Genomic DNA, 12,206 nt, shown 5'->3' with positions numbered 1-12,206 from the left:
ACCTCTCATCACAGTGTTTGTTATTTTTAAATTTAAAAAGTAGCACATGTTTTCTGTAAAAACTTCAAACACTTTAGAAAAATCAAATCCATGTAGGAAGTAAAAGTCCCTTGTGATTCTTATAGTTTGTTATAATTGTATTACTTTAAATGCATTTTTAATAGTTTGGGATATGTTCGTCAGTGTTTTTCTATGCATTAGTTCTTAGTATTGTTTCAGAAATGGAATCATATCATATATACTGTTCTGAAACTTGCTTTTCTTCTCCTGATATGTCTTGTATGCAATAATTTCTTGTTACCTGTAAATCTTCGAGAGTGGGCTATTGGAACTAAAGATTATATTTAGGTAGAGAGCAGCATCTGGCAATGATGAGGTCTAGAGGGTATCTATGGGAATGCATATTGAAGTGTAATGGAGGTGAAAGTGTCTTGATTGGGTTTTTAACTACATAGTTGCTGCAGTCATCCGGGACCGCAGCAGGAGTTGAGAGGCAAAGAGCAGTGTGATCCAGCTGGCAGAATCATCAATGAGTGAGTGTAAAGGTGTGAGTAGATGGAAGAGGTGAAGGCAGGGAAGCAGGTGTAAAGCTGAATGGCAGGAGCTGCCATCGAGCAGCATGGTTGAGCAGCATGTCTCTTCCTGCCATGGAGACAGGAACCAGATAGGGAACGAACCTTCCGTGTCAGTTGAGAAGCATGGACTTTATCCTATAGGACGTGGGGCGCAGGGGGAGTAGAATAGGACATTTACATATTTTAAAGATTTTGGGGGGTAAGAATGTGAAGACTAGAGGTCTGCTGCCCAGTTGGGAGACTATTGTACTAGTCTTGGAAAAAATAATGAGGGCTTGGGGCTGAGGATAAGAGAGATGTTCAAGAATCCAATTGGATAGCACCTCATGACTGATGGGGTGAGGGTGAGGGAGCAGAAGGGTTGAGGAAGATTCTCAGACTACTGGCTTGAGAGATGACAAATTGAGATTATGAGAAATAGAGGAAGAGGCAGAACAAGGAGTGTGTGTGTATATGCACAGGGGAAAAGGGGTGCAGAGGAATAGAATGGCTATTTAATGAAAATATAGTTCTAGGAGTTTGTGAAATTAACTTTAAAAAATAAAAATGTATTCTAGATGGAAACTGAAGTTTTTGAGATATGTCTCACTGGTACAGTAAATGTCCTATGAAAAGTAGGTGCTCTGCCAACAGGGTGACTAGAGTCAACAATAATAATTTAATTGTATATTTAAAAATAACAAAAAGTATAATTGGATTGTTTGTAACACAAAGGATAAATGCTTGAGGTGGTGGATACCCCATTTACCCTGACATGATTATTGCACATTGCATGCCTATATCAAAATATCTCAAGTACCCCATATAGATACCTACTATGTACCCACAAAAATTAAAAATAAAAAATTTAAAAAGTAGGTACTTTGTTATCCAGACCTCTTTACTTAAAAAACTCTTTGGTTCATGGACACTTTTACTGTATCTTGACCTGAGCAAGGTCTTTAAAAGCAGGGTGTTAAACTGACCCATGGATTAATGCATGACTGAAGGCATTCCAGAGACATGAAGGCCTGTGACCCACTTGCATCGATTCAGTTCTTTGGTAGATATCGGAGCAGTGGACTAGGTGACTCATTTTCAAATAGTGTTTTACCCCTACTCCAGAATGTTGACTCTGTCTAGCCTACTGGTAGATTATGCATTAGATATTCACATGCATCCATTATAGACAAGTCACTACGCATTACAGTCTCTACCTCAAGGAGCTTATAAAATGTCTATTAAGATTAGAATAACCACATATATAACTTCCAAGTAGAAGGTTTTAGGTGCTATAAAAGGGAGCAAAAAGTAAGCAACTAGAAGGTCAAAGAGGCTGAACAGTCGTTCTCAGCTGATAGAAATTGCCTTAATAAGGAAATTACATTTGAATCAGAGAGGGATCTGTGCAGATGTGGAAGGACATTGTAGTCAGAAGGAGCAAGCATGAGCACATTTTTAGGGAAAATACCTTACTCCTTGATACAGAGCTGGAAAAGCATGATCTAAGTACTACAGGCTGAAATTGCAACATATGGTTAGTGATCAGGTACAAAAGAAAGTGGCCAAATGCTTTAAAGTACTGAAGAAAGGAGTTTTGATTTAAAAAAAAAAGACCTTGGTCATCAGATTTTAACAAGATAACTATATTTTGGTTTGATAAAAGGAGGACAGTCTGTTGAATTAGAATGGCCAGTTTAAATTTACAACAAAGCTTGTGAATACAACTTTTCATATTTGGGATAAGTTCTTGCCATGATATCCATGCATCAAAGGATATGCACAGTTTTTAAAAATTGCCAAAAGGAGATTACTGATTTACATTCTACCTATAGCATATGAGAGTGTCCACCTTAAACATCCTTGTCAACAAAGTTTTGCCAGTCTTTCTTTTGTCTTGAAAAATTAAAAATATTGAAATAGTTATAGATACACAAAAAGTTGCAAGGAAAGTACAGAGAGGTCCCTCATACCCTTGACTTCCCATTTCCTCCAATGATTATGTTTTGTATAACTAGTACAGTACCAAAAGCAGAAAATTGTCATTGGTTCAATGTGTGTGTGTATAGGTCTATGTCAATTTATCACAGGTGTAGATTTGTTTAGCCAACACCACTATCAAATACAGAAAATTTCCTTATCAGATTCAGTAATATCATAGAAATGAACTCATAGCTTATAGGGAGTGAAAAATTTCCTACTAGCTAATTTTCTCCTTTTTACCCCAACGCCGTAAGACTTTACCTGTCATTTTATTTCTTCTTTATGTGTCTGTTCCATCACCATAAACATCTCCTTGGAGCTATCCCTTTATAATCACCTCCTCACCATCCCTAATCCCCAGCAACCACTAATTTGCTCTTCATCTCTATAATTGTGTCATTTTGAGAATGTTATATAAATGAAATCACAGTATGTGACCTTTTCAGATTGGCTTTTTCTCTTTTTTTGCTCGAGATGCATCCAAGTTGTTGTATCAATGTTTCATTTCTTTTTATTGTCAAGTAATATTCCATGATGTGGATGGACCACATTTTTGTCTCATCATTCACCTATTGAGGAACATTTTGGTTGTTTATAGTTGCTGGCTATTGCAGATAAAGCCGCTGTGAATAATCATGTACAGGTTTTGGTGCAGACGTAAGTTTTCTCTGGGATAAATGCCCAGGAATGTGATAGCATGTGGTAAGTATATGCTTAGTTTTCTAAGAAACTGCCCAACCATTTTTCAGGGTGGCTGTACCATGTTACATTCCCATCAGCAACAAGAGAAACAGTTTCTCTGCATCCTTGTTAACATTTGACAATGTTACTATTTTTTTATTTTAGCTCTTCTGATGCTGTGTTAGGTTGTTCTTCCATTGCTGTAAAGAAATACCTGAGACTGGGTAATTTATAAAGAAGAGACGTTTAATTGGCTCATAGTTCTGCAGGCTGTCCAGGAAGAATGGCAGCAGCATCTGCTCGGTTTTTGAGGGGGCCTCAAGGAAGCTTACAATCATGGCGGAAGGCGAAGGAAGAGCAGGTGTTTCACATGGTGGGAGCAATAGAGGGAGAGTGTTGGGGGAGATGCCACTCACTTAACCTCCAAGCCGTGAGGGATTTGCCCCCATGACCCAAACACCTCCCATCTGGCCCCACCTCTAGCATTGGGGATTGTATTTCAACATGAGATTTTACAGGGACACATATTCAAACTATATCAGAGACATATATGTTATTAACTCATGGTATTAATTTGTGTTTACCTGATGGTTAGTGATGTTAAACTTCTTTTTATATGCTTTTGGTCATCTGTATGTCCTCTTTAGTGAAATGTCTCTTCGTATCTTATTTCTAATTGGATTGTGTGTTAAGCAGAATAATGTCCCCCACCCCTGAACGTGTCCATGTCCTAATCCCCGGGAACCTGTGAATATGCTAATTACATGAAAAAGGAGAATTAAGGGATTTTTTTTCTTTGACTTTAGTTTTAAGAAATTTGACTATGATGTGTTTTGACATGGTTTTCTTTAGACTTATCCTGTTTAGGATTCATTTAGCTTTTTGACTCTGTCATTTTTTGCCATACTTGGAACATTTTCAACCATTATTCGTTAAAATACTTCTTCAGCCTACCCCTCTTTCTCCTCTCCTTCTAGGACTTTGATGACATGCATGTTAGATCTTTTGTTATAGTCCCACAGGTTCTAAAATGTTTATTTGCTCTCTTTGTAGTTTCTGTTTCTTTGTTGAAACTTTCTATTTCCTTGATGAGACTTTCCATTTTATCATTTGCTTCAAGTATGTTCGTAATTATATGTTGCAGCATTTTTATAATGGCCTCTTTAAAATCCTAGTCAGAAATTCTAACATTTGTGTCATCTCAGTGTTGGCATCTGTTGATTGCCTTTTCTCATTAAAGTTGATATTTTCCTGGTTCTTGAAATGATGAGTGATTTTCTGTCAAAACCTGGGCACTTAGGATATTATGAGACTCTGGATCTTACCCGAATCATCTGTTGTAGTAGCCCTCCTCTGATACTGCTCCACCTAGGGGTCGGGGGTGGCACTGCCTCATTTCCTCCTGACTCTCCTCTAGGCCTCCTCTGACACCACTCTAGCATGACAAGGAAGTGTTGGCTTTGGGAGACCCTATTACCACTGAGTGAAGTAGACATCCAGCCTCCCCACATGGCTTCCACTGACATGAAAGTGTGTTTATGAGTTGTTTTCATTACTGCCTAACAGGGATGGAAATCTGTACTCCTCACTTGGCCTTCTCTGACACCATGTTGACAGAGGTGTTAAGGCACTTTGTTACAACCTGGTGAGGGTGAAAGTCTAGGTTCACCATTCTGTGTTTGTTGGTGGGGTTGCAGTTTTTCCTCTGGTAGGTGGCTACAGTAGAATAGTTTTGTCTAAAAGTTTTGTCTTGCTGGGCGATTCTTTTTCTCTTCTTCTCTTTTTTTTTTTTTTCTAGAGAGAGCACGATTTTTTGGGAACTTATTTTTGTCATGTTTGTTGGCCTTTCCAAACTATTGGCTTGTCCAATACAAAGTCTGGGGTAAATTAGGCAAAATAAAACTGAGGGAACTCATCAGTCTGTTATTCCTTGGATCTGAGGTCCCTAGCTAGTCTGCATTCTTTTCAGAACCTTTTAGTCTTCTTTTGTTTACTATATGTATAAAATGCCTGTAATTTTTAGCTATTTTTAATGGAAGGAATAAGTAAAAATATGTCTGCTCTATTTTATCAGTAGTGGAAGTCCTTTGCCAGTTTTAAAAATGGGTCTAGTATATTAATATTTTTCATTGTGAAAATTTTAAAACATGCAAAAATTAGAGATAATAGTAAAATCCGGCTTCAACAATTCCCAACATTCCTCTGGTCTTATTTAATCTGTCCTATACATGCATACAAACATGCACTTTTTTAAATTGTTGTCACAGATATTTAATGAGTAAAAGATATAAATGATCTAAATGTTGAATATTAGGAAAACGTCATTGATTATAGTTGACTGATATGATAGAATATTATGTAGGTGTTAAAATTGATGTTTTCATGTAGTTTTTTTTTCTTTTTCTTTTTCTTTTTTGAGATGGAGTCTTGCTCTGTCGCCCAAGCTGGAGTGCAGTGGCGCGATCTCGGCTCCCTGCAAGCTCCACCTCCTGGGTTCACACCATTCTTCTGCCTCAGCCTCCTGAGTAGCTGGGACTACAGGTCCCCGCCATCGCGCCTAGCTAATTTTTTTGTATTTTTAGTAGAGACGGGGTTTCACTCTGTTAGTCAGGATGGTCTTGATCTGATCTCCTGAGCTCGCGATCCGCCTGCCTCAGCCTCCCAAAGTGCTGGGATTACAGGCGTAAGCCACCGCGCCCAGCCTTTTTTTTTATTTTTCTATTTTTTTTTTTTAAGTTCTGGGGTACATGTCCAGGATACGCAGGTTTGTTACCTAGGTAAACGCAAACACACACATTTTTTCCTGTAGTATTTTAAAGTATATCTCAGATAAGATTTATTTTTACCTGTAAATAATTCATTAAATATCAGATAATAACTTTTATAAAAAATGAGACCCATAATACTATTATCCTTCTCAACAAAACAAACAATTATTTTTAAAACTATTTTATGTTTATTCACATACTTAGCAAATAATAACAACAACAACAATAGCAACACTAATTTTTTGGATTGGGTATAGTTTGATAGGAGTATTAGTTAATGAATTAAAAATAAAAATGTTTAATCTGATGAACAGTAATTATTTTATATCATCCATTATTCAGTTTTTAAAATCATAATCCAAACAAGGTCTACTCTTGTATTTGGTTGGTGTAAGACTCTTTTAATTCATAACTTCTCTCTCTCCTTCCTTTCTTTTCTCCTTCTCACCCTTCTCTCCTTCTCCTCTCTCTTTCATGCTATGTTTATTGTGAATAAACTGAGTCATTTTCCTATAACATTTTTCACATCCTGGATTTAGATTAATTGTATTCTTACAGAACATACATGTTCCTCCTTTCCCTCTATCTCCTGCAATTGGGCTGGTAGGTCAGAGACTTAGATTTAGGTTTAGATTTGTGTCAATAGTACTACATAAGTGGTGCTGTGTACTGCGTCACATCAGGAGGCACATAATTCCTGTGTTTTACTCTTTTAGTGTTAAGATTAATTTAGAGGACTCAGGTGTTGATTGAGCCATTCTTAGGTTCTTCAGCAACATCTTACCTAATTATTTTAGCACTAATGATCCTTCATTGCATTAGGGGCTGCAAAATGGTGATTATTTTTCTGTCATTTTTCTGCGTTTATTAGTTGGAATTCTTTTATAAAGAGTAATTTTCTTTCATCAACTATTTGGTTAACCTGCAATGCAATTTATACAAAAATAGTGCAAAATAAATGGTTCTTTCCTTTTATTATTTCCAAAATAATTAGTTTTGTGCTTTAGCAACTTCCAAAGGTGACCAATTATTTTTTTTAAAGTCTCATTTAAATTTAGATTTAAAAAAACGAATCCATTGCCTACTTTTTTTTTTTTTTATGCTCAAATTGTCTCATCATTGGTTAATGGGAACGCTTTCAAGTTGCTCTGGATCCCTGACAACCCTGGTAGCTCTTGATAACATTCTTGTTTTATGGTATGAGACAATGTGCCAAGTTCACTGTATACATTTTGTACCCTTGTCCTCAAATTACCCATTTCTCCAAGGAGTTGTGATTCCTTTTAGTGGTAAGTGGTGTTTGGATACCACAATCCAGGTCTCTGCGCTGTCATTGCCACTGGACTTTCGTTGCTTATGGGCTTTTTCGGTGGGCAGGTTATTTAAAAAGAGATGATCATCACAAGCTTGTATTTATTTTCAATTTAAATGTTAAGATTATAGGGTTTCTTAATATAAAAACTTTTCTTGGTTTATACTTTTAAAGATACTGAAATGCTTGGTTCCTAACTGTATTGATGTAGCTACTTATTTGTTTTAAAAATATTATTACTAACATCATGACCAACAGCACGACTACTGGATAAATGATAAGATTTGTCTGCTCTTCTCTGTGTTTTGACAGCATATCTCATTGAGAATACAGTCAAAATATTGTTTGTTTTTTTTTTTTTTTTTTTGAGGCAGAGTCTTGCTGTGTTGCCCAGGCTAGAGTGCAGTGGCACGATCACGGCTCACTGCAGCCTCCACTCCTCAGGTTCAAGTGATTCTTCTGCCTCAGCCTCCTGAGTATTTGGGACTACAGGCACATGCCACTATGCCCAGATAATTTTTTGTATTTTTGGTAGAGACAGGGTTTCACCATGTTAGCCAGGATGGTCCCGATCTCCTGACTGCATGATCCGCCTGCCTCGGCCTCCCAAAGTGCTGAGATTACGAGTGTGAGCCACTGTGTCCGGCCAAAAATATTGTGTTTTAAGGTTGGTTGGAATAATTGTTTTCTCTCCGTGGTTATGACACCAGCTGGATATACAACAAGGTTCTTTTGTTTCAGTTTCTTTTTTATTTTTAAGAATTGATTTTCCCATTTCTTTTTTCATTTTTGATGTGTAAAACACTTACATGGTTCGAAATCAACACTATATAGTGAGGTACATTCAGAGAAATCTCTCTTTCATTCCTATCTCCTCTACCCTGTTCCTTTATTCCTTCTGTAGGTAACCACTCTTATTGGTTTATGTATCGTTTCATATTTTAGCTAGTGTATCATTTGGATAGATTCCTAGAGTAGGGATTGCTGAGTCAGATGTACATGCATGTGTAACTTTGCTAGATATTTTATAACACCATATTTTTAGCTCTTTGTAACTGTAATCGTATAATCAAAAAGGATAATGTAGTTTCTTCCTTTCATGGATTTTTACTTTATGTTGTCCTTTAATAGAAGACTTTAAAATTTCCAGGAGAATGGGCCTTCATGTTTCTTTGTTTTGTTTTCAAGTTTCTAGTTTTGTTGTATTATGATCAGACTGTTGTTTCTAATATTTCTAGATTATAGAACCACTGGTATTTTCTTTGGTATTATACTTTTAATATATAACCAAATTTTTGTCACCATTCTATTTGCTATTGGGGAGGCATATTTTCTATTATTAGGATGTAGTGTTTGATACATATTCCTAAACCTATTTAATGTGTTATGTCATTCATATCTTTTATGGTCTTACTTATTTTTTTGTCCACCTAACAGGTCTTACTAAGAGTAGTTTATTAAAATCTCCTGTTGTTTGTGTATTTGTTTTTCCTTGCGTCTCCCATAATTTCTGCTTTATATGGATGGTTTTTGTGCTATTTTGGTGCACAGATAATAATAACTGTTGCATCACCATTTTGAATTATGGTGTTTCGCACTCTAAAATATTCTTCTTTGTGTTGTTAATGATATTTTAAAAATCTATCTTAAAATCAAGACCACAATCTTTGCTTTTTTATTGCTTCCGTTGTTGTCACTACCCAGCTGTGACAGAATGGGCTCCCCAACCAAAATTTGGTTTGGATGTCAAGATTGGTGATGCCACTCATGCACCTAGAAGATATGAAAAGGTTATGGTTCACATAATGAGGCTTTCTGTGAGAGCAGGGCAGGCTCCCAAACAGGTTCAAAAGTAGCTTGAATCCAGTCATGCCAGCTGCTTGGGAGGCCTAGGTTGGAGGATTGCTTGAGCCTAGGTGTTCAAGACCAGCCTGGTCAACACAGCAAAAACCTAGGGCGGGGGGAAAAAAGATAGAAATCCTCTTCTTGGGAAGAAGTATTTTAAAAAAATAAATAACTTGAGAATAGGGAAAAGAGAATGGTTTGGCTTTCATTGTGGTTAAGGGTGGGGCTATAATAATAGTTCTTATGCAGTCTGGGCCTTGTATTGTTTGAACTTTCCACTACCAAAGGAGGGAACACCTGAACTTTCTTATCAGCTTGTCCAAAGGTAGGGCGATATTAGTTTCATTCCATTACTTTATTCTCTTCTTAATGAGCTGCAATTATAGCATGATGGATCTTCCTTGACTGTCTTATGTTTCATTGATTGCCATCTTAGAGGCTTTCTGCCATAATGACCTGTTTTTCCTTTTTTAAAATTTCATATTCATTTCCTTGGGTGTTTTACTGCTTTATTTCAGTGTGCCTTATTATATTTTCCTTCAAATCTACTTTCCTTTATATAGCTCTTCCTCCTATGTCTTGGTCTGGTACTTCCTTACTGTCTTGTGAGGTTTTTTTTTTTTTTTAATGGTTTTAGCGTTTTTAATTTGGTATTTTATCAAGAATTTTTAGTTAGTTCTCTTTTTTAGCACAATGATTGGATAACCTAGCTTGCTATTAATAAAAATAGAAATCCCTACCTAGTCATAGATGGTTTTCTGAACTTGCAAGTGTTCTGCCAGAATTCTGAGCAAGAATATGCAAAAGGGAGATGCCATATTTCTTTGATTCAGAGATATTGGGTGGCTATTCACTGGCTTATTTATGACTATAAGCTTTAAAACTTTTCCCAGAAATTTCCTTTCCCTGTCTTATCTCATGCTATTTTGAATCTCTGTCCAGCTGTGAAGGCCTGTAAACTTGTGTTTATTCTGTTTGAAGGGTTGATTCTCATAAGAGAGAGCTTTCAAATATGTAGGTAAATTATCAAACTATTTAGTGTGTTTATTGGGCAGTGTTTGTTTTTCTCATTGGGAAGATAAAAGGGGCAAAATGTAGAAGTAACTTGTATTTCCATATCTTCCTGAGCTTAGTCTAGAATCCCTTATTTTGTCTGAAATGGATTCTAGATCTTGGGAGAAGGATAAATCTAGTCACATGGAATAGAATCCTTTGTTAAGATATTTGTTCCAAGATTTGGATTTTGGAAGATCAGTATTTTCTTAACCTTCCTGTATTTGAAAAAGCTTAAAAAAAAATTGTGACCTGTGTTCAGGAATTAACTGTATTTGTTCTAAGACTTTTTTTTTTCACTCTTAGGTGAGAAAAAAAATTACTAAAAATGACAAGTAGAAGACTTGAGGAGTCCATGGGGGCTGTTCAGATGGGATTGGTCAATATGTTTAAAGGATTTCAAAGCAAGGTTTTGCCACCCCTGAGTCCAAAGGTGGTTACAGAAGAAGAAGTAAACCGAATGGTAATGTATCAGGAAATTAATATGTAAAATACTTAATGTAATCTCCTTAGGAGAATGACAATTGCTACTTGGCATTCTCAGAATGCCAAACAGAATTACTGACTGATTAATATCAATTTAGTTATAATGGTAACTTTCTGCAGTGTAGGTACCTTTTAAAGCCTGAGAAGTTTTGAAATTGCATACATACGTCAAAGTAGAGGCTTGATTTGCTTAAACTAATCAGTTGAAGTGAGACTTGACAAATGAACTATTAAGATTTTCTAAATATTAGGTGGCACCATGACAAACTGTCATTTGTTTAGTTCAAAAACAGTCAAATATCAGAATTTCGTAGGATTCAACCTAATTATTTACTACCTACTGATTGGCAAGAGTAATTTTTGTCTGTATATTTATAGAACACAGAGCATTAAAATAATGACTAAGTGGTATTTAAGAAAAATACGTATTTTTCCTGTTCTTTAAAATAAAACATACTTATAGCTTTAATTATTTATAATGATTGGTGATAATTTATGAACCACATGGTATAGAAAATATTAGCAAAAATGTATAGAGCCAGGTATAGTGTTCACTACATTTTAAAAACTAATCTTCAGTTGCATTCCAATTAGAGAAATAAAATCAATCATTATTCTCTTTTGTGATAGTTGTTGGTACATATTTAAAGAAACTCCTGGCATTTTGCTTTTAAGACCTAATTATTTTAATTTAAATCACAATATAGCTGACACCTCTTAACATTTTATTATCCTTATCTAGGTTCCAATCAAAAAGATCTTAACCAAGTTGAAAGCTGTATTAGAAATATACCTTCATTTAAATGGATTCAATCACAGAAATAAAATTTGTAGAAAAATAAGCATTCTTAAAGTACATTGTGTTTAACCCAAGGCAACATAAATCAGCTAAGTTATATACCGTCAAATGTTTTTTAAAAATCTTGGCATATACTTAAGCATTATGTAGCTACCAATGATCATAATCTCTCTGCACATATAGTAGGAAAATTCTAGAACCACAATAACTATCATTGGTTCTGGGTAACTAATCCCTTGTTGGGTTAGTTTTATTTAAATACTAGGTTACTTTTTTTTCTCATAACATTGGAAAGGGTAAAAGCATTTTGTGTTCTTACTGGGGTGTGTGAATGTGACTGGCTGTGGGATCTGCTGATTAGCTCAGAGCTCTTTCAAGGCGAGGTCTAAATGCACCGTTGTGATGTCTCTAAGGTTCAAACTCATTCCTAAGTGATGTAGTCACACTTCCTAGATCTTTGCAATTTTATAAGATTTCTCTCTAACATCATATCATAGTTAAACACCCAAAAGCTTTGTTTGCGTATTGTAATGTTAGGTGAGAAATAGAGGTGTTTCAAACTCCTGGCTTTTGAAGCCCTTGAGTGACTTTACAAACTGAGAGTTTTATGCACAGATGCCTCTTCTGAACATAAATGTTAAGCTCTCTGGACATGTTCTTGTGCAATTTCTTGACTTTTTTCTCTCAGGTTCTTTTGTGTGATTCCTTCAAAATCATAAGGAAAC

At 35.8% G+C, this 12,206-nt stretch overlaps 1 protein-coding gene across 9 annotated transcripts in view; it reads left to right on the top strand.

The window, feature by feature from the left end:
- Positions 1 to 12,206, top strand: part of HYDIN (HYDIN axonemal central pair apparatus protein) — a 491,920-nt gene that overhangs the window by 104,111 nt on the left and 375,603 nt on the right. For 8 of the 9 annotated variants that reach the window (XM_055298612.2, XM_063611543.1, XM_055298611.2 and 5 more), the window contains exon 4: positions 10,508 to 10,659. The exons of the other annotated variant lie outside the window; for it this stretch is intronic. In XM_055298612.2, coding sequence (XP_055154587.2) covers positions 10,508 to 10,659 — 152 coding nt within the window. The remainder of the gene's footprint in view (positions 1 to 10,507; positions 10,660 to 12,206) is intronic. 9 annotated transcript variants of the gene reach the window in all.

This window comes from Symphalangus syndactylus, chromosome 11, assembly GCF_028878055.3.
Source record: "Symphalangus syndactylus isolate Jambi chromosome 11, NHGRI_mSymSyn1-v2.1_pri, whole genome shotgun sequence".
In the NCBI taxonomy this organism is placed as follows: Eukaryota; Metazoa; Chordata; class Mammalia; order Primates; family Hylobatidae; genus Symphalangus; species Symphalangus syndactylus.
Note: the sequence above shows the minus strand (reverse complement) of the source record. Positions and strands in the feature narration are given on the sequence as shown.